Source organism: Muscardinus avellanarius (genome assembly GCF_963383645.1).
Source record: "Muscardinus avellanarius genome assembly, chromosome: 4".
Taxonomy (NCBI): Eukaryota; Metazoa; Chordata; class Mammalia; order Rodentia; family Gliridae; genus Muscardinus; species Muscardinus avellanarius.
The window spans coordinates 151,238,532-151,265,225 of NC_137789.1; the positions used below are offsets into that span (position 1 = coordinate 151,238,532).

Here is a 26,694-nt window from a genome sequence, read left to right on the forward strand (position 1 = left end):
TTTCAAAAGAATAAAATAAAGCTGGGGTGGCTTGGAGGTAAAATTCCCCTGGGTTCAATCCCTAGCAACGCAACACACACACACACACTAAAAACCAAAAGGGGGTAGAGGTACAGCTTGGAGGCAGAATGTCACTGGCTATACTATATATGTGATATAACTCACTGACTCTTAGGAAACAAAATCTTAGGATATATAGAGATATCAGAATGCAAAAAGGGAAATGGGGACATAGCTCAGTGGTACAGTGCTTGCCTAGCACCTGTAAGACCCTATGTTCAATCCCTAATTTTAACAAAACAAAATTAAAAAAAAAAACCCATAAAACAGCTCATTTCACTCAGCAGCCAAGTCCTTTATCTGATATTGGCTCTAACACTTAAGAAAATAAACTCAAAATAACCAAATGCCAGTGGGCGTGGTGTTGCACACCTGCAATCACAGTACTTGAGAAGCTCTGACATGTTCAATTCAGAGGTTTGAGACCAATCAGGCCGGGGATATAGCTCAGAGGTAAAATGCCCATGGGTTCAATTCCCAGTACCACAAAAAAAAAGGTAAAACCTAAATGTAAAACTAAGAAAAGGTAAATTTGTGATTTGCTATAACACTTATTATACAGAACAAATAAAAATCACCTGCTGATGAAGCCTGATAGACTAAAACACACAACCCGCAGCAGGAACCTTCCTGTTCTTTTCTGCCTTCTACACCACACCAATCTCCCTTTATCCCATCTGGAACCCAGAGCACTTACACAGTGGAGATGAGATGTAATATAAGGTATTCAGCAGCCAAACTGTCTCCCAGAAGGGCATGAGTGAGGAACCCAAGCAGCTCCGCTCGGACTGGAGACAACTCGGACATGAAGGCAGACACGACTGCAGGAGGAAGGGACAGCAACTGAGCACACACGGGCTGCCCAAGCAGCGCCAGAGAGCCGCACGCCAGGTGACCAGGGGACCCCCCAGGAGAGAGCTGCATGCCAGGTGAGCAGGGGACCCCCCCAGGAGAGAGCTGCATGCCAGGTGACCAGGGGACCCCCCAGGAAAGAGCTGCATGCCAGGTGAGCAGGGGACCCCCCCAGAAGAGAGCTGCATGCCAGGTGACCAGGGGACCCCCCCAGGAAAGAGCTGCATGCCAGGTGACCAGCGGACCCCCCCAGGAAAGAGCTGCATGCCAGGTGACCAGGGGACCCCCCCAGGAAAGAGCCGCACGCCAGGTGACCAGGGACCCTGTGTGTGGCAAGCCAGTGTGTGGCAAGTGGTGGCACTCTTCAAAGCACAACTGCTGCGCTAAGGGAAGAGGAAAGCGGGGCGGTGCAGCCATCACTGAAGGCCCGACTACGTCCACTCTGTGAACAGAGGGGCGGGTCTGCGGCTGGCAGGCATCAACACTTACACTTACAGGCTCTGCTCTCCTCTTTGTTAAGGCAAGCAGGCAACAACGGGTTGACATGCTGCAGCTTCTGGGCTAGGATCACGTGGATTCTTGGCACTAGCGAGGCAGGAGGACTGTGCACCCTCTGCTCCTCGGCTGTGTCGGTGCACTCCATGGGGTCTGGCAGCGCAGACGCGTCCCTGCAGAGACAGCAGCAGCAAGGCGTGAGAACAGCGCGCAGCCTCAGGGCAGTGTTGGGATGCAAGCCGAGCACTCCACCTGCACGACTGAAAGGGCAGGAAGCAGCTCCTCGCCCTAAAATGCCCTGCTCCACAGGCCGCTCGCTCACAGAGGAGCGGATTTGTCTGGTTCTTCACAATCAGAGTCTTTCACTCCGGATGCTAAAACTGCCAGTGCTGTAAAGGGTCTACAGGATTCCATTCACAGACACGTTCTCAACTGTTGTGAGTGGCCAATTCTTCACACACACACACTTCCAAACCAGGGTCCTTTTCTCATGCCGTCTGGGACAGCTCTGAGGCGTTCCACTGAGAACCGGAACCAGCTTGTATTGTTCAAAAGCATCAAGACCCGCTGTCTATACATGAGAAGCGGGTCCTCCGCAAACTGGAGTTGGGACCTGCGAGGCCCAAGATCTGCAGGTGCCCGACCTTGGCCTTCTCAGCAAGTGCCAAGCACGCTAAGGGCAGAGAAAGGCTAAGGGCAGCTTCAGATTAAAGCACGCGTGATCTCTGGAACAAAACTGAGGTGGGGCAGGGTCAGCACGGACCTGCACATTTCCTAATGTTGACACCTGTGCCTGTGCTCTGACCGCGCGTGAAGAAGTCTTTGCTCTTAGGAACTAGGACTCCAGTATTTAAGGGTAATAGGTTTGATGCCTGCAATTTATGCTCAAGTGTTTCAGAAAAATGTGCACATAACAGCACACATGAATGGTGGCACCCATGGGGCCAGAGTGTGGACAACCAGCAAATGCTGAGTACAAGGGAAAAGAGATTTTTCCGTAACCATCTACCACTTCTCTGAAAGCATATAAAATTTTAAGAAATTACAAAAAAAGGGGACAAATACCTTTCGTCAGTCAGTATACTGAGCACTGGATCCACAGACAGCACGCCGTATAATTCAAGAACATCATTTACTTTGAAACAATCCCAATCTTCATAGACCTACCAAGCGACCATATGAAATCACACTGTTAGTACTAAATGACACAAAGGAATCTAAGAAAGCAAGCTTAAAGGAGTGTCTTGCAGTTTTAGATGAAAAAAGCGAACCTTTAAGTAACTTACCACTTTCACAAACTAAGACCAAGAGAGGTAAGGGCCTTGCTACAGTCATTCTGGTAGTGAGTCAAGTAATTAAACCCAGAACTCTGGACTCCTGACTCCCACATCAATGTCTGTGCTTAATATACCACAGTACTTCAAAGAAAAGGCTTTTCCCAAAGGCCGGCAGTCTGTCAAAACTGGAAACATATTCCCTCAAAACCTACTAACCACACTAACAGAATTACTAATTTTAGGCTTATTCATAAGTGATGCAACATTCAGGGGATTATTACAAAACTCAGAATGGCTATGAGTTTTACAATAAAGAAAAAAACAAGTTTTCAAAACTGTCCCGATGGGCTTCAGTCAAAGTCTTTTACTGGTTAAGGCCTGATGAACACATGGCAAGGAAAGCCGGGTGTGGTGGGCTCGCTGGGAAGCCCAGCATTCGGGAGGCCGAGACCAGAGGATCACGGTTTGCGGACAGCCTCAGCTCCTTAGTGAGGCTCTGTTTCAAAATAAAGAATTAAATAGGGCTGGGGGTGTAGCTTGGAGGTAGAATGCCCCTGGGTTCCAACTCCAGACTGCCCAAAAAAAAAAAAAAAAAAAAAAGACAAGGAGAAAAACTTGGTCTGAAGGGCCATTAAATTGTAAACCATAAAATTAGAAATGTTCGTTCTGGGCGTGGTGGCGAATGCTTGTAATCCTAGCACTCGGGAGGCTGAAACCGGAGGATCACAGTTTGCGGCCAGCCTCAGCTACTTAGTGAAGCCCTCCGCAACATAGTGAGACCCTGTTTCAAAATAAAGAATAAAAATAGGGCTGGGGTTGTGGCTTGGGGTCAAATGCCCCTGGGTTCCATCCCCAGACCCTCAAAAAAAAAAAAAAAGAAGAAGAAATGTTCAAGCAGGACATGGTGGTACACACTTTTTTTTTTTTTTTTTTTTTTGCGGGTCTGGGGATAGAACCCAGGGGCATTCGACCTCCGAGCTACACCCCCTGCCCTAGTTTTTATTCTTTATTTTGAAACTGGGTCTCACTGAGTTGCAGAGGGCCTCACTGAGTAGCTGAGGCTGTCCGCGAACCGTGATCCTCCAGGTTTCAGCCTCCCGAATGCTGGGATTACAAGCGTGCGCCACCACGCCCGGCTTGGTACACACTTTTAATCCCAGTACCTTGGAGGCTGAGACAGGAGGATCTGGGTTCCCCAACAGCTTCAGCCACTTAGTGAGGCCCTCTGCAACTTAGTGAGACCCTGTTTCAAAATAAAGAATAAAAAGTAGGGCTGCGGTATAGCTTGGAGGTAGAATGCCCCTGGGTTCTGCCTCCAGTATTGAAGAAAAAAAGAAAAGGAAAAAAAAAAAAGCTCACTCATCATTTCTGAACTCCATTACTTGTTCTCCTATCAGAATAAAAAGAACACAATAAGCAGAACAGGAAAACAAACTTTTAACAGTTTTTTTTTCATTTTACTTTAAACATGAGAAATGGGTTTTGATAAGAAACAAAAATGACAAAAAAAAGTAGATATTGTGAATTTAAAAATGATAAAGGACAGAAGTAGACAGGAAGTAATCCCAGAACTTGGGAGCTGAGGCAGGAGGATCACAGGTTCAAGGTCACCCTCAGTAACTCAGTAAGGCCCTATTACAAAATAAAAAATAAACAGGGCTGGGGCCGTAGCTCCGACTTCGAACGCCTCTGGGTTGTCCCCATGACCACACACAGAAAACAGTTGTGTTCTACTGCTGTATGTAAATATTCTTCAGCTTGTTAAAAATGCTGACGGAGTGTGCATGCATAGCACTGTCAATACAATTTACAGTATGATGTAAGACTATGATGCACCAATAAAAGCACATTTAAAAAGAATGCCAAGCTGGGCGTAATGGTGCACGCTTGAAATCCCAGTGCTTGGGAGGCTGGAACAGGAGGATCCCGGTTCACAGACAGCCTCAGCAACTTGTAAGACCCTCTGCAACTTAGTGAGACCCTGTTTCCAAATAAAGAATAGAATATTGGGCGGGGGGTGTAGCTCGGAGGTCGAATGCCCCTGGGTCGACCCCAAGTTCTACATGCACACACACACGCTGTAGGAGCCAGAGTAAGGGCCCGCCCCAAAGATGTTCACAACGTATTCTGTCAGTGTGCTACGTCATATGCAAAAAGACTCACAGGTGTGACTGATGGGGAGATTATCCTGGATTATCACGGTGGGCCCAGTGTAATCACACAGATCTACAAAAGAGGAGCCTTTCTTAAAGGCCAGGTGGCACTGTGGCCGTGAAAGCAGAGGCAGGGTGCTTCTGGCCTTGAAGATGGCGCTCTGGAAGGCCAAGTCCAGAAGGCAGGCCACGGCTAGACGGCAAGACCAACACACCTAGGCTCTCCTCTCCTTGACACCTGGTGTCATCCCAGGAGACCTTGGTCACCTTCAGATCAGAGCCTGGAAACAAAGTCTGTGTGTGGTTTGGCATAGCAGCACACACAGAATCGTGAAGAGGTTTCCACTTCACTTCCTGAGATGTGGAGCCCACCCGTCAGGCCAGGGCCGGGAGGGGTGGCATTACCTTCACGAGGCAGGCAGGGCCCTTCTCTCCAGGCAGTGGGAAATTCAGATCGAAGGGAGACGAGATGAGCCGAGAGCCCAGCTGCTGCCGAGTGGAGGCTTCAGTTTCTAAACGCTTGGGCTCTCCAGACCACTGCAGCCCACCTGAGTTCAAAGCACAGCACTGCACTCAGTCATTTCTAAGGACATTCCCAAACGCCTCAAGTTTGGTGAAAGTGGTGTTTCTGAGCTTCAAAAGTTTAAACTGGCTCGGCATGGTGGGGCACGCCGGTAATCCCAGTACTTGGGAGGCTGAGACAGGAGGATCTGGGTTTGCTGCCAGCCTCAGCTACTTAGTGAGGCTCTCCCAATTTGATGAGACCTTGTTGCAAAATAAAGAATAAGAAAACAAAAATAGACATGGATCTGCAAATTTTATTTTCATACTATCAACCTGCCGGGCGTGATGGTACATTCCTTTAATCTCAGCATTCGGGAGACTAAGACAGGAGGATCACAGTTCATGGACAGCCTCAGCTACTTAGTGAGGTCTTTTGCAACTCAGTGAGACCCTGTCTCAAAATAAGGAATAAAAAATAGGGCTGGAAGTATAACTTGAGGCAAAATGCCTCTGGGTTCCATCCCCAGTACTGAAAAAAAAAAAAAAAATTAAGCCAGGTGTGGTGGCACATGTTTGTAATCCCAGCATTTGAGGGGCTGAGACGGGAGGATCGCAGTTTGAAGACAGCCTCAGCTACTACTTAGTGAGGCCCTTTGCAACTCAGTGAGACCCTGTTTCAAAATAAAGAATAAAAAATAGGGCTGGGGGTGTAGCTCAGAGATCGAATGCCCCTGGGTTCCATCCCCAGTAACACACACACACACACACACACACACACACACACACACACACACACCCCATAAATCATTCACATCAAGTCTCATGTAAGTACTTTTATTATTTTTTATTTTTTGCAGGTCTAGAGATGGAACCCAAGGGCATTTGACCTCTGAGCTACATCCCCTAATTTTTTTTTCTTTTCTTTTTAAAGAAGGCAGACTGCCACACGCAGCGCCTCACTGGGATGTGTCTGGAGTCTTGGGAGCTTGACTAACCTGCGTTCTCCTAGAAATGGGCCTCGAGAGCTTGTCTGGAGGTTCTAGCAGGGGAGCACAGCTACTCGTACACCCTGGATGAAAGACCGGTCCTCCTCTATTCAGGGAAGGTCCTCCTCTATTCGGGGAAGGTCCTCCTCTATTCGGGGAAGGTCCTCCTCTATTTGGGGAAGGTCCTCCTCTATTCAGGGAAGGTCCTCCTCTATTTGGGGAAGGTCCTCCTCTATTCAGGGAAGGTTGTCCGCTTCCGCTGAGTGCACAGCTTCCAGAGGACGCACATGGAGGGTGAGGGAGGGAGGGGACACCCGCCTAGCCAGCCAGGTCAGCCCAAGCAACCCTGGCCATCGATGGGGTGACAGATGTTGCAGCCAGATTACCCTCACATCCTATTTTTTAATTCTTTATTTTGAAACAGGGTCTCACTAAGTTGTGGAGGGCCTCACTAAGTAGCTGAGGCTGTCTGTGAACCACGATCCTCTGGTCTCAGCCTCCCAAATGCTGGGATTACAAGCGTGTGCCATCATGCTCAGCTTCATGTAAGTACTTTTAAAGAGTTAATATTCAGTTAGTATGAGATCTTTTACCTAAGGAAGACATACACATACCTTTTATTAAGCAATAAAGCCATAACAATAAATTCATTTACTAAGTATTTATTAATATCTACTATGTCCCAGACTAATTGCTAGAAATATATACATCACTAAGCCCTACTCCTAAACAGTCACAATGTAGGGTTGATAAACAGCCCTAGTCACAGTGTGGCCACATCACGGAATGCTATCAGCACTAAAACGGATAAACCACTGAAGCACGAAACTACTCTTAAGCACCTCAGGGAACTGTGCCGGCTGGAAAAGCTGACCCCGAAGTTTATGTAATGTACGATTCCATTTACCTAGTCCTTAGAAAGACAAGATCACAGAGCAGGAGGAGATGAGCGGGTGCCAGGGCTGGGGTGGGTGGATGCTGAGGGGGCGTCAAGAGGCTGGCAGCAGCGCTCTGCACCTCGACTACCACCGCGCAGCCGTGCAGATGCACCGCGCAGACAGCTCTGAAGGCCAGAGGGCGCATCAACGTCCACTGGTTACACAAGCGGGCACCATTAAGGGGATAAGAGCTCTATTATTTCTTACAACTGCATGTAATTCTACACTTAATTAAAAAAATTTTTTTTTGTGGTGCTGGGAATTGAACTCAGGGTATTCTACCTCTGAGCTACACCCCAGTCTTATTTTTATCTTGAAACAGGATCTTGCTAGGTTGATAAGAGTCTCATTACTTGCTGAAGCTGTCCTTGAACCTGCAATCCTCCTGTCTCAGCCTCCAAGTACTGGGATTACAGGCGTGTACAACCATGCCTGGCTACACTTATTTTAAAATAAAAAGTTTAAACTGGGCATGGTGGTGCACACCCATAATCCCAGCATTTGGGAGGCTGAGACAGGAAGATCACGGTTCGCGGCCAGCCTCAGCTACTTAGTGAGGTCCTTTGCAACTCAGTGAGACCCTGTTTCAAAGATAAAAAATAAAAAATAGAATGCCCCTGGGTTCCATCCCCAGACCCACAAAAAAAAAAAAAAAGAAAGAAAGAAAGAAAGAAAGAAAGAAAGAAAGAAGCATGAACTGCTTATGTGATAATAAAGAGAATCACCATGTTCTTGGACTTGATTACTTACTGCTATAGCATTAATTTTAATGAACTTTAGGGGCAGATGTACATGCTCTCTGTAAAACATTCCGATTTCTATATCATTAAAATAAGCTTAAGCCTGGCGTGGTGGCGCACACTTGTAATCCCCTTGCTTGGGAAGCGGAGACAGGAGGATCGCGCAGGTTTGAAGCCAGCCATGCTGACTTAAGAGACCCTGTTTCCAAATAAAAAGTATAAAAAATATAGGTCTGGGAGTGTAGCCTGGAGGTAGAAGGGCTTCCAGGAACCCCAGTACCACAAAAAAAAAAAAAAAAAAAAAAAAAAAAAAAAAAGCTTAACATTAAGGAACTCAGTACTCAGTTAATATTAGCCAGGTGTGGTGGTGTACATCTATAATCATAACACTTGGGAGGCTGAGACAGAAGGATCACAGGTTTGAGGACACCTCAGTAAGTAGTGAGTTGCTGATCAGCTTAGTGAGATGTTTCAAAATAAAAATAAAATAGTACTGTGGGGGTAGAGCTGAGAGGCAGAACGCCCAGGGGCTCAGTTCCCAGTCTGTGTGTTTGTTTGTGTCTGTCTGTCTGTCTGTCTGTCTCTCTCTCTCACACACACACACACACACACACACACACACACACACACACACACACACCCCAGAATAATGTATGATCAAAGGAAATTCATCCGTGAATGCCTAATTGTTACATTTTTCTTTTAACCCTATCTCTCATAAAATAATTGACAAGACTGACTCACTATACCTCTTCCCTTAGACTTCCCTCTACTTAGAAGTGCTAAAGTGACTAGCATATAAAAAGGAGAAATAAAAGCCAGGTGTGTGGTGGCGCATGCTTGTAATCACAGTCCTTAGGAGGCTGTGACAAGGAGGATTGCAGGTGTGAGGTCACCCTCAGCAAGTAGTGAGACTCTCATCAATCTAGTGAGACCCTGTTTCCAAATTAAAAAAAAAAAAAAAAAAAAGGGTCTGCGTGTGCAGCTCAGAGGTAGAATGTGCCTGAGCTCAGGCCCCAGTACTGTCCCCACCACACGCACAGGAGGAGGAACAGAGACAAACTCATAGACTTCCACACTGAAGGGATTCCGTTCATAAAATCTGACTGAATCAATGAAGACATGTGGCAATTCTTTTTTTGTGGTACTGGAGATGGAACCCAGGGGCATCGACCTCCGAGCTACACCCCTGCCCTATTTTTTATTCTTTATTTTAAAACAGGGGCTCACTAAGTTGCGGAGGCCCTCACTAAGTAGCTGAGGCTGTCCGCAAACCGCGACCCTCCGGTCTCAGCCTCCCAAATGCTGGGATTACAAGCGTGCGCCACTATGTCCAGCTCGACATGTGGCAATTCTGAAATTTATTTTCTAGAAAACTTCAGTTTTGGTCCTTTTGTTTTAATCAGAATTCACTGTATTTCAGGCATGTTTTAAGAAATACTCCAAGCCAGGCATGGTGGTGCATGCTTGTAATCCCAACATTTGGGAGGATAAGACAGGAGGACTGCGGTTCGAGGACAGCCTCAGCTACTTAGTGAGACTCTTTTGCAACCCACTGAGACCTGTTCCAGAATAAACAATAAAAAATAGGACTGGGGGTGTAGCTCCTAGGTAGAATGTCCCTGGGTTCCATCCCCAGTACTACACACACACACACAAAGAAATACTCCAATAAAAATTCCTCTAGTATACCACAATTTCATATTTTTCCCTATGGTATTTTTAGTGTTACAAAATTAAATGAAAATACTGCTATTCTAAAAAGAAACTGAGAAAGGATGTTTCCAGATAAATTTAAACCACTTGTAGGGTAAAGCACTATGCCTTCACATTACTTAAAGAGTAGAGATAAAAATAAATATGTAGAGAGAAAAGTTCTTTTCCAGCTAACCACTTGAGAATCTAAAAACGTACATTAAAGCAGCCACTTCTCACTAAGTGAGGCCAAACTGCTCAATTATGAAACACACTTTGACCAAATAGCACTGTATTAAACTCTCAAAACTGTCTTTAAAAAAAATCTTTCCTACTGTGGTACTTGTTCTCTAGCTCCGTGGCCTTGTGTGCGAGGCAAGGGCTGTCCTACTGCGCTGCACCCGCACTGGCCACAATTCTTTTTTTTTTTTTTATTTGCGGGTCTGGGGATGGAACCCTGGGACATTTGACCTCTGAGCTACACTCCCTGCCCCATTTTTTATTCTTTATTTTGAAACAGGGTCTCAATGAGTTGCAGAGGGCCTCACTAAGTAGCTGAGGCTGGCCGCAAATCGCGATCCTCCTGCGTCAGCCTCCCGAATGCTGGGATTACAAGCGTGCGCCACCACGCTCGGCTTACAATTCTGATAGACTTGTGGAGGCTGCCATGTAATCGTCAGCTCCTAAACCCAGAACTGTTCCCACGGAGCAGGTCGTTGTGAAACTGGATCGGCGAGAGGGCAGAGGCCTGAGGAGCCCGCTGGTCCACGCACCTGCTTGTCTGGCGCCGGCGTGTTGGTCCTTCTGTTTATGGGGCTGCAGGTCCATGTCTTCATCATCTTCATAACTCCTTTTGTGACGACTGGGAGTGTAGGACGTTGAGGGGCTCACTCGGGCTTGGTTTGCATTAACATAGGCGTTACATGGACCGTTAAGGAAAGAGCTGAGGCACGGCCTAAATTACGTTAATTATACAACTGGCCAAGGATGACTAGTTTGGCAATTCAGTGAAAATTCAAAAAGTTCTTTTCTTTTTTCTTTTGTAGTACTGGGGATTGAACTCAGGGTCATTCTACTTTCAAGCCTCACATATAGCCCTCTATATTTTGTGTTTTTGAAACAGGGTCTCAATAGGCCGTTAAGAGTCTCCCTGCACTGCTGAGGCTGCCCCTCAACCTGTGATCCTCCCATCTCAGCCTCCCAAGTACTGGGATTACAGGCATGTGCCACCAAACCCAGCTGAAGAAGCAATTTCATTAGGCAATTTGGGTCATGCAAGAAACCGCTATCAACCATGTTACCTGCCCTCACAGTAAACGACCATAAAACTGGGCAGAGTAAGTAGAGCAACTGTTTTCAGGCACTGGACAATATGGAACACAGGTTACCACCTTGAAATGAAGAGATGCACACCTGGAAAACCCTTCTTCCCATCTGCCTGCGGGAGACATTTTCCACTGCAGTGAAGAGAAGCGGAGGCCTGCTCTTGCTGTGTTAGAAAGAGCATGCAGTTCAGGGCTATGGAAGCAGCTGCAATCTGCAGACAGGTGCTACACGGGGAGCAGCTGCAGCAACAAGACCCAGAAATCTGTACATCTTCCATCGTATCTTTGGCCGATAACCAAGTGAAAGTCCAGTCAAAAGTCAGATTCCTCAAAGCCTAGCATAGGCTAGCTGATGGTTGGCTGAGAATTAAATGGAGGCTTGAAAGTCCTAGAACTGGATCTTGCTAAACATCCCAGACATTTAGTCAAGACCTAGAAATAGCAGAACTCGTAAGTCAGGACTACGTTGAGTACAGCGAGGACTACAATGCACCTACCTTATCAAATCCCCAAACCCGCAAGATCTAGGCCACTCGTCGCTCATTTTGGTAGGAGGAATTGAACCCAGGGATGCTCCACACCCGAGCTACACCTCCAGCCCTTTTCACTTCTGTGGGTATGGTACTGGAGACTGGACTTCTACCTCTGAGTTACATTTCATTTTTATTTTGAAACAGGGTTTCACTAAGTTGTTGAGGGCCTTGCTGAATTGCCAAGGCTGGTCTCAAACCTGTGAGTCTCCGATCTCAGCCTCTCTGGAATTACAGGCAAGTACTACCATGTGTGGCCCTTTCTACCTTATATGTTGCTAATTATATTTAGCAAATATTGTATTTCTGCCTTATACTTTGCTAAAGCTGGCCTGAATCTTCAATCCCCCTGGATTCAGCCTCCCAATTACTAGGATTATAAGTATGTAATCCCATGCCCAGCCAAATGCAACATTCTATCTTAAAGACAGAAAACTCAGCCAGGGAGGTGGTGCATGCCTATAATCCCAGTAATTGGGAGGCTGAGACAAGTGGATCGTAGGTTCAAGACCAGCCTTATCAACTGAACTAGACTCTCAGCAACCTAGCAAGACTCGAAAAACAAAAAATAAAAAAGGTGGGGGTAAGCCAGCGTGGTGGCACACACTTGTAATCCCTGCGCTTGGGAGGCTGAGACAGGAGGATCGCGCAGGTTCGAAGCCAGCCTCAGCTATTAAGTGAGACTCTGAGCAACTTAGTGAGACCCTGTTTCAAAATAAAGTATAAAATAGGTCTGGGAGTATACCTCAGAGGTAGAAAGCCCCTGGGTTCTAGCCGGGCGTGGTGGCGCACGCTTGTGATCCCAGCATTCGGGAGGCTGAGACTGGAGGATCGTGGTTCGCGGACAGCCTCAGCTACTTAGTGAGGCCCTCTGCAACTTAGTGAGACCCTGTTTCAAAACAAAGAATAAAAATAGGGCAGGGGGTGTAGCTCAGAGGTCAAATGCCCCTGGGTTCCATCCCCAGACCTAAAAAAAAAAAAAAAGCCCCTAGGTACCACAAAAAAAATAAAAATAAAAAAAGGTGGGGTATACGTATAGTTTGGATATAGAATGCCTCTGGGTTCAATTCCTAGTAAGAAAGAAAGAAAGAAAGAAAGAAAGAAAGAAAGAAAGAAAGAAAGAAAGAAAGAAAGAAAGAAAGAAAGAGAGAGAGAGAAAGAAAGGGAAGGAGGGAGGGAGGGAAAGAGAGAAAGAAAGAAAGAGAGAGAAGGAAACTCTGAGCATATAATAAGACATCATGTGAAGAAGCAGGAAAATATGATCTATAATCAGAATTAAAATCGGCCAAAAGCAGCCGGGCGTGGTGGCACATGCTTGTAATCCCAGCATTTGGGAGGCTAAGACTGGAGGATTGCGGTTCACGGACAGCCTCAGCTACTTAGTGAGGCCCTCTGCAACTCAGTGAGACCCTGTTTCAAAATACAGAATAAAAATAAGGCAGGGGGTGTAGCTCAGAGGTCAAATGCCCCTGGGTTCCATCCCCAGACCCACAAAAAAAAAAAAAAAAAAAACAGCCCAAAGCAACACAGCCAGATATGACACAGCTAAGGCAGCTGCAAAAAATAAAGTAACAAACCCCGACTGGGTTGACATGAGATTAGGGATGGGAGGGAAAGTTAATAGTACTTATCCAAAGCAAAGAAAAGAAAGAAAAAAGTATTAAAAAGCAAACAAGCCTGGGAGTAGAGCTCAGAGGCAGAATGCTTGCTGTCAGCACACTCAGGGCCCGGGCTCAATTCCTAGGACTGGCAGGGAACAAAAATGAACAGAGCCCAGGTTACCTGGGAGAAATTACAAAGTAGTACAACAACCATGTGACTGAAGTTCTAGAAAACACCGAGATTGGGACAGGAAAAATATTTTAAAAAATGACTGACATTTCCCCTTTGCTACTCAGTGAGACTCTGTTTCAAAACAAAGAATTAAAAAAAATAGGGCTGAGGGTATAGCTTGGAGGTAGAATGCCCCTGGGTTCCACCCCCAGTACTGAAAAATAAAAAATGAACCCAAAAAATAAACAAACCAAAAAACAAGGTGCTACTGAGTTGCTGAGAGCCTCAGTTGCTCAGGCTTTGAAGCACTGGGACTGCAGGTGTGCACTACCACACTGGCTGAGACATTCTCTCCTCTTTTTTTTTTGGTATGGGGGATTAAACCCAGGGGCATCTATCTCCAAGCTACATTCCCAGCCCTATTTTTTCTTTATTTTGAAACAGGGTCTCAGCCAAGCAGGGTGGTGCACACTTGTAATCCCAGTACTTGGGAGGCTGAGACAAAAAGACTGCAATTTCTAGGCCAGCATGCGGTACGTGCTGCTTCAAAATTAAAAAGGGCTGGGCGTACAGCTCAGAGATAGAACACCCCTGGGTTTAATCTTTAGTGCCACCATAAATAAGGAAGCCACACGTTATACAAATGAATAATACATTTTCTAGTCAGTGTTATCGGAGTAATAAGACTGCAATCGGAACTGTGGTCTTTTCATTTAAAAAGTAGTTAGGAACTATTTAGTAGATATGTTTCCAGTAAAGGATATTTCTTTTACCCACGTAGATTCACCAGGCACTGGGACGCAGTAGAATGTCTGCCTTTCCGACGTGGTAGATCGGGGAGAGTTTAAGTCAAGTTCTTGTTGAGGCTGTAATAGATGCAAAAGTTTTCTTCAAAAAATTAGTAAAAAAAATAAAAATAATAAAAAATTAGCCACTATATTTTCTTATTATTATTTGGTACTGAGGTATTATGTCTCCAAGCTGTCCAGACCTTTTTGTTTTGAAACAGGGTCTTGCTAACTTACTGAGGCTGGCCTCAAACCTGCAATCCTCTTTTAGCCTCCCAAGTACTGGGATGACAGGTGTGCCATCACGCCCGGCAACATTTTCGTACTATTTATATAACCATAATAAATGTCACCTTAATAGTTAATTTAACTAAGCAACCAATTCTAAATGACCATTTTTTAGAAGCAAGCAAAAAGGAGCTGGGGTGCAGCTTGGAGGCAGAATGCCCCTGTATTTTATCCCTAGTGTCCCTTCACACACATTTAAACTGCAGACATTGCTCCCTAGGAAAGGCATACTTATTTCCAATATACTTAGAAAATCCCAGGAGGCAGAAATTATGGGAGACATTTTTGGTTAACCAATTTATCCTGACCTGCTACCAATAATCTCTTTTACTTTTAAAGTAGACATGAACTTTACAACTTTCCTGGCTATGGTTCCATGCACTTTGGACAGATGTCGGAGTGAAATTCACTCTAGTTCCGCATGCTGTTCCCATCACCAGAAGAGCGACGGGAAGAAACAACGCAATGCTGCGGAGCCTCTGCAGCTGCTTTACTGCGAGCTCTGATCCCTCCCGTTATGGCTGTACTCAACGTTCTGCCTTTTCTCTCCCCATTGTTGATATATAAGAGAGCTTCCATTACTACTTCTCATCAATAAAAAGTGTAGGTTCACACACACACACACACACACACAAATATTTTTCTTTTTTCTTTTTTTTTTTTTTTGCGGGACTGGGATAGAAACCAGAAGCATTCTACCTCTGAGGTACAACCCAGCCCTATTTTTTAAGTCTTTATTTTGAAATGGTCTCACTGAGTTTCAAAGGGCCTCACTAAGTAGCTGAGGCTGTCCGCGAACCCGGATCCTCCAGAATGCTGGGATTACAAGTGTGCGCGACCACGCCTGGCAATAATGTTTTTCAAGCTAGGAGTATAGCTCAGTGGTAGAGCATGTTGCTTAACATGTACCATTGTACCTAAGATTGAATGCTCAGCACAAAAATAATAAACAAATAAATACTAAAGATAGCCAGTGGGCATGGTAGCCTGTAATCTCAGTTATCTGAAAAACGGATGCAGGAGACGCACAAGTTCAACGCCAACTTGGGTAACTCAGGGAGACTCTGTCTCACAATAAAATATAAGAGGGCTGGAGATATAGCTTGGTGATACAGTGCCCGCCCCAGCGTTCAATCTCTAGTATTGCAAAAAGAGGGAAAAATATTAAAACTAAAAATAATTTTTTCTTTTCTCCCAGGAAAAGTGAGGAAGATTTAATTATATTTAATTAAGCAGATACCAAGCCTAAATTACCTTTCATGTTCGTTTTAAAAAGGCATAATCTACCTGGGCATGGTGGTGCACGCTTGTAATCCCCACGCTTGGGAGGCTGAGACAGGAAGATCCAGGTTCAAAGTCAGTCTCAGCAGCTTAGTGAGGCTCTCAGCAACTTAGTGAGTACCTGTTTCAAAATAAATTATAAAAAATCAGGGTGGCCGGGCATGGTGGCGCACGCTTGTAATCCCAGCACTTGGGAGGCTGAGACAGGAGGATCGCACAGTTTCGAAGCCAGCCTCAGCTACTTAATGAGGCTCTCAGCTACTTAGTAAGACCCTGTTTCCAAATAAAATATAAAATAGGTCTGGAAGTATAGCCTGGAGGTAGAAAGCCTCTGGGTTCCACCCCCAGTACCACCAAAAAATAAAAAAATAAAAATAAAAAAATAAATCAGGGTGTAGCCCGAAGGTAGAAGGCGCCTGGGTTCCACCCCTAGTACAATAAATAAATAAATAAATAAATAAGATATAATATGTAATCTTAAACTAAAGATATGTATGTATCATATATAGAGAATTAAAAGCAATTTTTCTATTTTCTATTTACAATATTTAATCTTCTTTAAAAGACAAAAAATGAGAAAAATGAATAAAGCCAAATAAAACACTCCACATGACTTTTTTTGGGGAGGGGTTCCTGGGGACTGAACTCAGGGCCCTCTACAATTTGCTCCATCCCCAGCCCTTTAAGACAGGTTCTTACTGAGACACTTAGGTGCACCCCAAACTTGAGATCCACCTGCCTCAGCCTCTGGAGTAGTTGGGATGATACGTATGTGCCACCATGCCAGTTTAGAACTTATTTATACAAAGATAAATGAATTGAAGACTGATCAAAGGATTAATAAATTTCCTGTTTTGGAAATTCCTTTTTTATTTTTTGGTGGCACTGGGGGTGGAACCCAGAGGCTTTCTACCTCCGGGCTATACGCCCAGACCTATTTTTTATATTTTATTTGGAAACAGGGTCTCACTAAGTTGCTGAGAGCCTCACTAAGTAGCTGAGGCTGGCTTCGAACCTGCGCGATCCTCCTGTCTCAGCCTCCCAAGAGCTGGGATTACAAGCGTGCTCCACCACGCCTAGTGGAAATTCTTACTAAAATGTTTTATATATCTTTGTGTATGTGGGGAGAGGTCCTGGGGATTGAACCCAGGGTGTGTTACCACTGAGCTGTATGCCTAGCCCTTTTCAAAAAATAATTTTTCGTACTGGAGATCAAGCCCAAAGGCATTCTAACTCTGAACTACAACTCAGCCCTTTTTATTTTTATTTTGAAACAGGGTCTCACTTTTGCTGAGGTTGTCCTCTAACATGAGATCCTCCTGTCTCAGTGCTGGGAGTATTGGGATTACAGGCTGGTACTACTATGCCTAGCAGTTTTATATGCCTTAATACATACCCCACACTCTGCCACGTCTCTGTATTTTCCAAAATGAAGAACCTATGAGCCCAAACAAAGGAAAATAGCATCATATTAATACAATGCACAAAGCAAATTCTAAGCAGAAAGTTTTCATGGAAGAAGCAATACATACACGTGCTTTTGTGCTCTGGTTAACCGTTTCATAAACTCCCATGTAAAACTCAGGATCGAACATATCCTGAATCATGCAACGAAATTTCACAAAACTGTTAGGCTTCAAATAATGCAGGGGAACTTCATTCAGTGATGGTACCTTAAAGGAACACAATCAAGTCTGTTAACAAAATACCCTATCTGTAACATAAGCACATTTGTACACAGACTCTATATTAAGACACAAGTTGTCCTCACATGAACACAGACGCACAATCAAGCCCTACTAGGAAACCAAATGATCTCATGGCCAACATAATGTAATTCTATAGACAAAACCTTCTGAGTTCTTGCAAGTTTATGCAGTAACACTTAACTATAATGTAAAAGAGTGCTTTCCTTTCTGAATGCTTTTCAATTTGCAGAAAAGCATTTACTTCGATGAGTTCTTTTGACTCGTGCTAATTCTTTTAAAATGAAGGTAATAAAACAAAGGTAATAGATGGCTCGTCCTAGGAAGTAAGTCAGTTACTGCCACCTAGAGGCACAATATAAAATCACTTGCAAAGACCCAAGTATTCACCGCATTAGTTCATATATTATGAATTCATATATGATTGCCCAAGCCTAAAATCGCAATAAACTTACCCATTTAGGAGCATTATTTTCCTTCAGTTTTTCCTTAAAATATTCAATAACTTTCTTCTCCCAGTCAGGATTAACTCCATTTTGAGCTGAAAGAGAATGTTTACAAAGCTCAAGTTTTCAAAGATGTATTCAGGTGAGTCACACATTAGCTTACCCAGTTCAACCAGAACTAAAATTTGCTACATGAAGAAATGTCCTAGGTGCATCTGTAGCACCAAGGCACTCAAGTAGCTGCCTGCCCTGTTAGGGCTGGGTGCAGAGCTTCTGCAGGCTTCTCTGCTACCGACGTGGCTGGCCTAGACAAAGCAGCGTGTGCTGCCATTTGTAAGGCACTGTTTATCAAAATATTTTTATGTCAGCTCTTTTTAAAAAAAATTTACAACTAGCTGGGCGTGGTGGTGCACACTTGTAATCCTAGTGCTTGGGAGGCTGAGACAGGAGGATCGCACAGGTTCAAGGCCAGCCTCAGCTACTTAGTGGGGCTCTCAGCAATTTAGTGAGACCCTGTTTCCAAATAAAGTATAAAATAGGTCTGGGAGTATAGCCTGGAGGTAGAAAACCCCTGGGTTCTGCCCCCAGTACCACCACGAAAAAAAAAAAAAAAAAAAGTATAATTATCCTAAAATGAGAAGGTATTTTGTTAACTTTCTTGGGGGGAATAATTTCAGACTTATGTAAATGTAAACCATACATAGAAATCTGTGTCCTTGCCACACTTGCTATATCATTTATCTCTCATGTACTTGAAAATTCAAACTTGATACAATATTTTTAATGTAACCTACCATTACCATCCACACTTCAGTGTCATTTGTCTTAACACTATCCTTTTTTTTGTGGGGGGGGGGTTCTGGGGATAGAATCCAGGGGGGCACTCGACTTTGAAGCTACAACCCCTGCTCTAGTTTTTATTCTTTATTTTGAAGCAGGGTCTCACTGAGTTGCAGAGGGCCTCACTAAGTAGCTGAGGCTGTCTGCGAACCGTGATCCTCTGGTCTCAGCCTCCCGATTGCTGGGATTCCAAGCAAAGCGTGCGCCACCACGCCAGGATCCAACACTATCCTTTATATCGCCTTTTCCCTTTCAATACAGGACCCAGTCTAGGAGTATATAGCACACTCAGCTACCATGTCTCTTTAATCTCCTTTAATCTGAGAGGTTCCCTAATCTTTGTTTTTTTATGACACTAATATTTGAGAATACAGACTCTTTTAAAGCAGGAGGTCACTGTTTTGGACTAGGTTCCTGCAACAGAGCAGACTAAAAATAAAAATGGAGCTGCCCATGCTAAAACCCCATGTCACCAAAATGAAACTAAGCTGTTTATCTGACATCTCAAGAAACCAGAAAAAAAACAAGAGACAAAGCCACATTTCCCAAGCGAGCTAGTCTAACTGACATGGTAATGAAGTTCTTTAGCTTTAATCCTAGTAACTTGCATATATACAAATACAATTTTCTTAAGTGAAGGCCAGCTTACAAGATACATGGTACTGTTGGACAATTAAAGAAGCAAATAATTCCAAAAACTTATGGAGCACAACAACAACTTTGCATTAGTTGAGTCTACCATGTGCCCAGCACGCTGGCAGGTGCAACTTCTAGCTAAAGGGACTTAGAGCTTAGATCAGGTATGGTTAGAAGAGCAGCAAAAACCAAAGAAAAGTAATGTGGACCAAAGCAACTCAGAGAGGGCGTCAAAAGAGGCCTCGAGAGAGGCCAAGAGTGGAAGCCTGCCGAGTAGGAAGGGAGGGATTCTAGACGCAGGGCACTCTGGGAGAACAGCAATGGCGCCCAAGGACACCTAGGGGCACTGCTAGAAAGGCAAGTGTCTGGACGAGGAGAGGGCCTGCGAGCAAAGCCAGGCGCGCTCACAGGAATTACAAGGAGTTTTCAAAGCCGGCCTACAAGCTGCTCTCTATTTAGACAAACAGCCCCACAGTCTAGCAAGGACCCGGGACAGAACAAGTTGAATTAAAGGAAGTAACAGTAAATAACTACAACATGGACAAACAGGCAGCTTTGCAAGTCTAGCAGCAATCACCCCTCCCCTTTGGTCACAGTAACCTCTCCTTTGTTGTGTATTTGTGTGTGTGTTAGTTACTGGGGATTGAAGCCAAGGGCATTTTATCTCTGAGCTACACCCCTTGCCCTTTAAAATTTTTTTTTTTGTTTTGAAACAGCTAGATTGCTGAGTCCTGCCAAGTTGCCAAGGCTGGGCTTGAACCAGCAATCCTCAGCTTCCCAAGTACTCGGATTCCAGGTGAGCACTACTTACCTGGCTTCCTTCAGTTTTTTAATTTTTTTAATGTGGAACGTATTAAAAATGGCATACATTCAGACTATGCTTGGTGCCCACCCCACTTCTTCTCCCCTCCCAACAATGAGTGTCCAGGCTAACCATACTTTTATACATATTCAGATGTAGCTCCCCCATTAATCAACCTCAGCATTCTTCCTCTCCTTCCATTCTAGCTTTGCTGAGGTTTCCCCTCCATTATATGGAGTCCCTCAGTATTAGGGACTATATTAAGGACTATACTCTCTGGTATTCTTAATACTCCCTAGTTTGGAGCATATTTTTTATTATTATTATTATTATTATTATTATTATTATTATTATTATGTGTGTGTGTGTGTGTGTGGTACTGGGGATGGAACCCAAAGGCTTTTTACCTCCAGGCTATACTTTCAGACCTATTTTATATTTTATTTGGAAACAGGGTCTCACTAAGTTGCTGAGAGCCTCACTAAGTAGCTGAGGCTGGCTTCAAATCTGTGCGATCTTCCCGTCTCAGCTTCCCAAGTGCAGGGATTACAAGCATGTGCCACCATGCCCAGCTCTAGTGTGGGCATATTAGAGAAAACATATGTCCCTTCTCTTTCTGTGCCTGGCTGATCTCACTTAAAATAATGTTTTCCAGGCCTTTCCATCTTCTTGCGAATGACATGATTTTCTTTTTCTTTATAGCTAAGTCCACTGTGTGTATTTCCCATAATTTTGCAATCCATTCATCTGTTGATGGAGACCCAGGTTGATTCCATATTTTGGCTATTATGAATTGTGCTGCTATAAACATGGGTATGCATCTTACTGTAGTTCTCTGATTTCAACCCCTTTGGACAAATACCCATGAGTGGTATAACCAGATCATATGGTATATCTATTCCCAGTTTTCTAAGGAATCTCCATACTGATCTCCACAGTGGCTGAACTATTTTGTACTCCCACCAACAGTGTAAGAGTTCCTTTCCCCACACCCTTGCCAGCATTTGTTATTTGATTTCTTTACGCTTGCCACTCTGATTGGGGTTAGATGGAATCTCAGTGTAGTTTTGACTTGCATCTCCCTGATGGCTAATGATATTGAACATCTTTCATGTATCTATTGGCCATTTGTATCTCTTCTTTTGTGAAATGTCTATTCATTTCAGTTGCCCATTTCTTGATTGGGTTATTTGTTTTGCTAGTGTAGTCTTTTGAGCTCTTTGTATATTCTGGATATTACCGCTCTATCAGAGTGGTGGCTGGTTAAAAAATCTTCTTTCATTCTGTAGGCTTTCTCTTTAGGTTCTTGATGGTTTCCTTTGATGAGAAGAAACATTTAGTTTGATGCCGTTCCACTTATTAATTATTGCTTTAATTTCCTGAGCTCTGGAGGTCTTATTGAGAAAGTTATTGCCTGAGCCTGTATGTTGAGTGTTGATCCTATGCCTTTCTCTAATAACTTCACAGTCTCTGGTCTAATTTCTAAGTCTTTGATCCATCTCGAGTTGATTCCTGCGCATGGTAAGAGGTAAGGATTTAGCTCCATCTTTCGACAAATGGATAGCCAGTTCTCCCAGCACCATTTGTTGAAAAAGGCTCCTGTGTTAAAGATCAATTGACTATAGGTGTGTGGGTTTGTTTCTGTATCTTTTTGACTCATGGATCATCTCAAAATGTTATTTTCTCAATTCTGAATTTTCCTGTTAATTTCTGTTGCCAGTTTCAACCTACTTTCATTATGGTCAGAGAACAAACACGAGCTCGCTTCCTTGATTTTGTTGGTACTTGGTTGACGACTCAAGATATGATTCATCCTGGCGAATGTTCTGTGCACGCTTGAATAGGACATGTATCCTGGCATTTGGTAGACAAGTGACGATTAGATTGGCGTGCTGACTGTGTTCTACATCTCTGCTGATTCCTATCTACGGGCTCTTAAGAGTGGAGAGAAGAGTAGTCCATCTTCCACAGTGCCTGCACTTCCTGCCTCAGGTATCCTTAACTCTGTAGTTTGGAAGACCTAGGGGCATGTCTTCTTGGTCAACTGACTGTTCTGTCATTAAGTAAGGCACCTCTTGTTCTCTTCTCACGCCACTTTTGTGTGTGTTGTGGCACTGGAGACTGAACCCGGGGCATTCTACCTCCAAGCTACACCCTCAGCCTATTTTTAAAATTTTTATTTGGAAACAGGGCCTCCCTAGGTTGATGAGAGCCTCACTTCTTGATGAAGCTGTCCTCCAATCTGTGATCAGGATTCCTATCTCAGCCTCCCAAGTACTGGAATACAGGCGTGCACCACCGTGCCTGGTTTTCACACCACCTTTTTTTCTTTTGCAGCACTGGGGGTTGAACCCAGGGGCATTCTACCTCCAAGCTACACTCCCAGCCCTATTTTTTTTTTTTTTTTGGAAGGCAGTGTCACGTGTAACCTCTTAGCCTCAGCATCCGGAGTTCCAGAAAAGGAATATTTCAAGTCAGATAGACTTTTATATTTCCCATTTCTTTGGAACCTTCAGTCCTCAAGATCCCAACATCATGACCTCAGTTTCAACACAGTTGCTCTTAGTCCTCATTTCCTTGCTTTTGGTGCTGCCAGTTGTTGAAGCAGTAGAAGCCGGAGATGCACTAGCTCTCTTGTTAGGTGTGGTTCTCAGCATTACAGGCATCTGTGCTTGCCCGGGTGTATATGCACGAAAGAGAAGTGGACAGATGTGACTTTCAAGGGCTTCTTGAATTCAACTTCGCTCTGAAACCCTTTGTGCTATTGAGGCTAAACCTGAGCTTTGGTCTCTAAAGTTCCCAACAAATAATAATGGTTTCACGTTTGTCGTTGTTTCCCCATGAAATTAAAAGAAATAGTCTCTTGTTAAATGGGAAAAATGTTTTCTTTACAACAACTAATGCACTGAAAAATGCAGTCTGTAATTTGTGTTTGCTGCTTAGATGGTCAAAGAAGACGGCTTAAATTTGCATAAGTAGTAGTTTATAGTTTCAGAATTTGCATAGCACATGAAATAAGAAGGAAGCCTTTGCCCAGAAGCTAGCAGTTGGCCACTGTTTAGTTATCATCACTGCCTCCTGAATTGGTGAGGAGACTTTTCCTCCACATTTTTATTAGATATCCATTTGATTTATCTCCCAAGTTAATAGTGTACTAAATTTGAAACTTTTATCTCTGGGGCAAAGAAGTTTAGAAGATATGTATTCAGTGTATCTAATATTGAAATAGAGAAAATAATGTATTAAAAACCCCTTTATATTGACATTAAAAGGGAAGAGCTAATTTAATGTAAGAAAATAAATAAACCTTTTTAGCAGTTGAGTAACATCCCCATGGTGAGAAGTACTACATTAAATATAAACTCTTCATGTTGTGAAAAAAAAAAAATAAATTTTGAAACCGGGTCTCACTAAGTCATACCACCTTTAAAAAAAAAAATTGTAAAATTTAAAAAGAATCTACTTAAGTGGGAGATATGGAGTCCAAGAAATAACAGAATCAACTCATGAATACAATGAAGAAAAAAAACTTAATATTATTATTATTATTATTATTTTTTTTTTTTTTTTTTTTTTGCGGGTCTGGGGATGGAACCCAGAGGCATTTGACCTCCAAGCTACACCCCCTGCCCAATTTTTTATTCTTTATTTTAAAACTGGGTCTCACTGAGTTGCAGAGGGCCTCACTAAGTAGCTGAGGCTGTCCTCTGGTCTCAGCCTCCCAAATGCTGGGATTACAAGCGTGTGCCACCACGCCCGGCTTATTATTATTATTATTATTATTATTATTATTATTATTATTATTATTTTTAAACTGGGAATTGAACCTAGGAGTATTCTAGCTCTGAGCTACACCCTCAGACCTACTTTTTATTTTGAAACAAGGACTTGCTAGGTTGAAAAGCCTCACTACTTGCTGAGGCTGTCCTTAAACCTGGATCCTCCTGTCTCAGTCTCCCGAGTACTAGGATTACAGGTATGCACCACCATGCCCAGCTAAATTCCCAGGTATGATACTCTACAGAAACCTAAAAAGCAAGTGGCACAAACTAGAGACAAGTTCGGAGGGCTCTGAGGGCTCCCTGAGAACATCGTCAGCGAGGCTCGAGTGACTGGTAAGATGAAATGCCGGAGAAGCTGGGTGGAAATGATGCCATGTTTCTGTTCAGTAAGAAAAAGAAATGCATCAGCCGCGATGCTGCATGCCTGCATTCCCAGTACTTCCAGGCTGAGAGGGGAGGATGGCAGGTTTGAGGCCAGCCTCAGCAATTCAGCAAAACCCTCAGTAACTCAGCAAGCCCTGTTTCAAAAAAGGGCTGGGTGTGTAGCTCAAAGGTGGAATGCCTCTGGGGTTCCATCCCCAGTATCCCCACAAAATTAAATTAAATTAAAAAATTAGTAAATGGCTGGGCAAGGTGGCGCACGTTTGTAATCCCTGCGTTTGGGAGGCTGAGACAGGAGGATTGCACAGGTTCGAAGCCAGCCTCAGCTACTTAGTGAGACCCTGTTTCCAAATAAAGTATAAAATAGGTCTGGGAGTATGGCCTAGAGGTAGGAAAAAAAAAAAGTTAAGCTGGGAGTACAGGTGCACACCTAGTCCCAGCCACCCTGAAAGCTAAGGCAGGAGGATGGCTTTGAGACGAGGACTGTGAGGCCGCCCTGGTGACACAGAGACAGTCTCAAAAGGAAAAGAACGGAGGGAGCGGCTCGGCCGGGGAGCACTTGGCTGGCATGTGCTGGGGTGCGTGTGAGGCCCTGGATTCCACCCTCAGTACAACCACCACCACCACACACAAAAAGGGAAAGAATCAAGGCAGATGGTCTCTCATATACTCCCAGGTTTACAATCATGCCACAATTGATCATTTTTATCATTAAATGGGCTTTAGAGTCGGATGAGGTGGTACACTCCTAATTTCCCAGTACTTGGGAGACTGAGAGGAAGATCACAGGTTCAAGAACAGCCCCAGCAACTTAGCGAGACTCAGCAACCTAGAGATCCTGCTTCAAATACAAAAATAACTGGGCTGCGGGTGTAGCTTAGAGGTAGAACCCCTGGGTCCAATCTCCAGACACACACACACCTTTTAGACTATCAAATGTGTTGTTGATGTCACTAGGGTGGTCATATCTTTTTCTTTAATCTTTTAATGTACTGAACTGCATAAACAGATTTCTGGGGTGGAGCTAAGAGGTTTAGGGCAGCCAGGACAGCACCAATTATAATACATAATGCACGCGATTGAACCTTAATATAAACTACATACTTTGGGTGATAAAAGTGTCAATGCAAGTTCACTTTTTTTATTTTCCTTTTTTGTGGGACTGGGGATTGAATACAGGGGCGTTTGCCTCCAAGTTATATCCTAACCTTTTTTTTAAAATTTTGAAATAGGGTCTCACTATGTTGCTGAAAGTTTTGCTACATTTCTGGGGCTGGCCTTGAACCTGTGATCCTTCTGTCTCAGCCTCCAAGAACTGGGACTAATGTAGAGTCATTAATCGTGACAAATGTACCATTCTGGGCAGGAGATACTGATAAGTGGAGGAGGCAATGTGTGTGGGAGGGACACATAAAAATCTGTATTTTTCACTCAGTTTTGCTGTAAGTTAAAACTGCATGGGAGGCTGAGACAGGAGGATGGTGGGTTTAAGAACACCTTCAGCAGCATAGTGAGACTTTCAGAAACCTAGAGACCCTGTTTCAAAATAAAAAATAAAAAGGGAGCCTGGCACTGTGGCGCATGCTTGTAATCCCAGCATTTGGGAGGCTGAGACAGGAGGATTCATGGACAGCCTCGGCTACTTAGTGAGGCCCTCTGCAACTCAGTGAGACCTGTTTCCAAATAAAGAATAAAAAATAAGGCTGAGAGTGTCACTCAGAGGTAGAATGCCCTGGGGTTCCATCCCCAGTACCGCAAAATAAATGAATGAATGAATGAATGAATGAATGAATGAATGATAAAGGCTCAAACGACAATGAAAACACATAGTTAGAATAATGTAGGTTATAACAAAATAATGTTTGATCAACTGAAGATAATGCCAAGCACCATCTAAGCACTTTGTATATTTGATCTAATTTGATCCTTATAACAGATCTAACAGATCCAAGAGGTGGGTTCTTTTATTATCCCATTTAACAGATGGTAAAATTGAGAGTAAAAGATGAGCAAGTACGCGCACATTCATAATCCCAGGACTTGGGAGGTGGAGACAGGAGTAGAGCAAGTCTGAGGTCAGCCTCCGCAACTTAGCGAAGCTCGCAGCATCCTAGCAACACTTTGTTTTTGTTTGTTTGCGGGTCTGGGGATGGAACCCAGGGGCATTTGACCTCCGAGCCACATCCCCTGCCCTATTTTTATTCTTTCTTTCTTTTTTTTTTTTTTTTTTTGGTGGTACTGGGGGTGGAACCCAGAGGCTTTCTACCTCCGGGCTATACTCCCAGACCTTTTTAATATTTTATTTGGAAACATGGTCTCACTAAATTGCTGAGAGCCTCACTAAGTAGCTGAGGCTGGCTTCAAACCCGTGTGAGCCCAAGTGCAGTGATTACAAGCGTGTGCCACCACGCCCGGC

The 26,694-nt window shown here is 44.0% G+C and overlaps 2 protein-coding genes across 3 annotated transcripts in view; one reads left to right on the forward strand and one right to left on the reverse strand.

Annotated features, from left to right (window-relative positions):
- The window catches only part of MCMBP (minichromosome maintenance complex binding protein), a gene marked incomplete at both ends in the record, with an annotated part of 46,799 nt that overhangs the window by 12,839 nt on the left and 7,266 nt on the right, over window positions 1–26,694 (reverse strand). The window contains 9 exons of one of the 2 annotated variants that reach the window (XM_080694295.1): window positions 758–881; window positions 1,408–1,580; window positions 2,473–2,570; window positions 5,243–5,385; window positions 10,474–10,618; window positions 14,093–14,194; window positions 17,082–17,123; window positions 17,218–17,358; window positions 17,847–17,932. In XM_080694295.1, the coding sequence (XP_080550421.1) occupies window positions 758–881; window positions 1,408–1,580; window positions 2,473–2,570; window positions 5,243–5,385; window positions 10,474–10,618; window positions 14,093–14,194; window positions 17,082–17,123; window positions 17,218–17,358; window positions 17,847–17,932 (1,054 nt within the window). Of the gene's footprint in view, window positions 1–757; window positions 882–1,401; window positions 1,581–2,472; window positions 2,571–5,242; window positions 5,386–10,473; window positions 10,619–14,092; window positions 14,195–17,081; window positions 17,124–17,217; window positions 17,359–17,846; window positions 17,933–26,694 lie in introns of both variants that reach the window. The other variant, XM_080694294.1, reaches the window with a different exon arrangement.
- On the forward strand, window positions 22,651–22,830 carry LOC308261786 (small integral membrane protein 30-like; the record flags this gene model as incomplete). Its single annotated transcript, XM_080693913.1, has 1 exon — window positions 22,651–22,830. One exon carries the CDS (start codon window positions 22,651–22,653, stop codon window positions 22,828–22,830), a length of 180 nt encoding a protein of 59 aa, XP_080550039.1.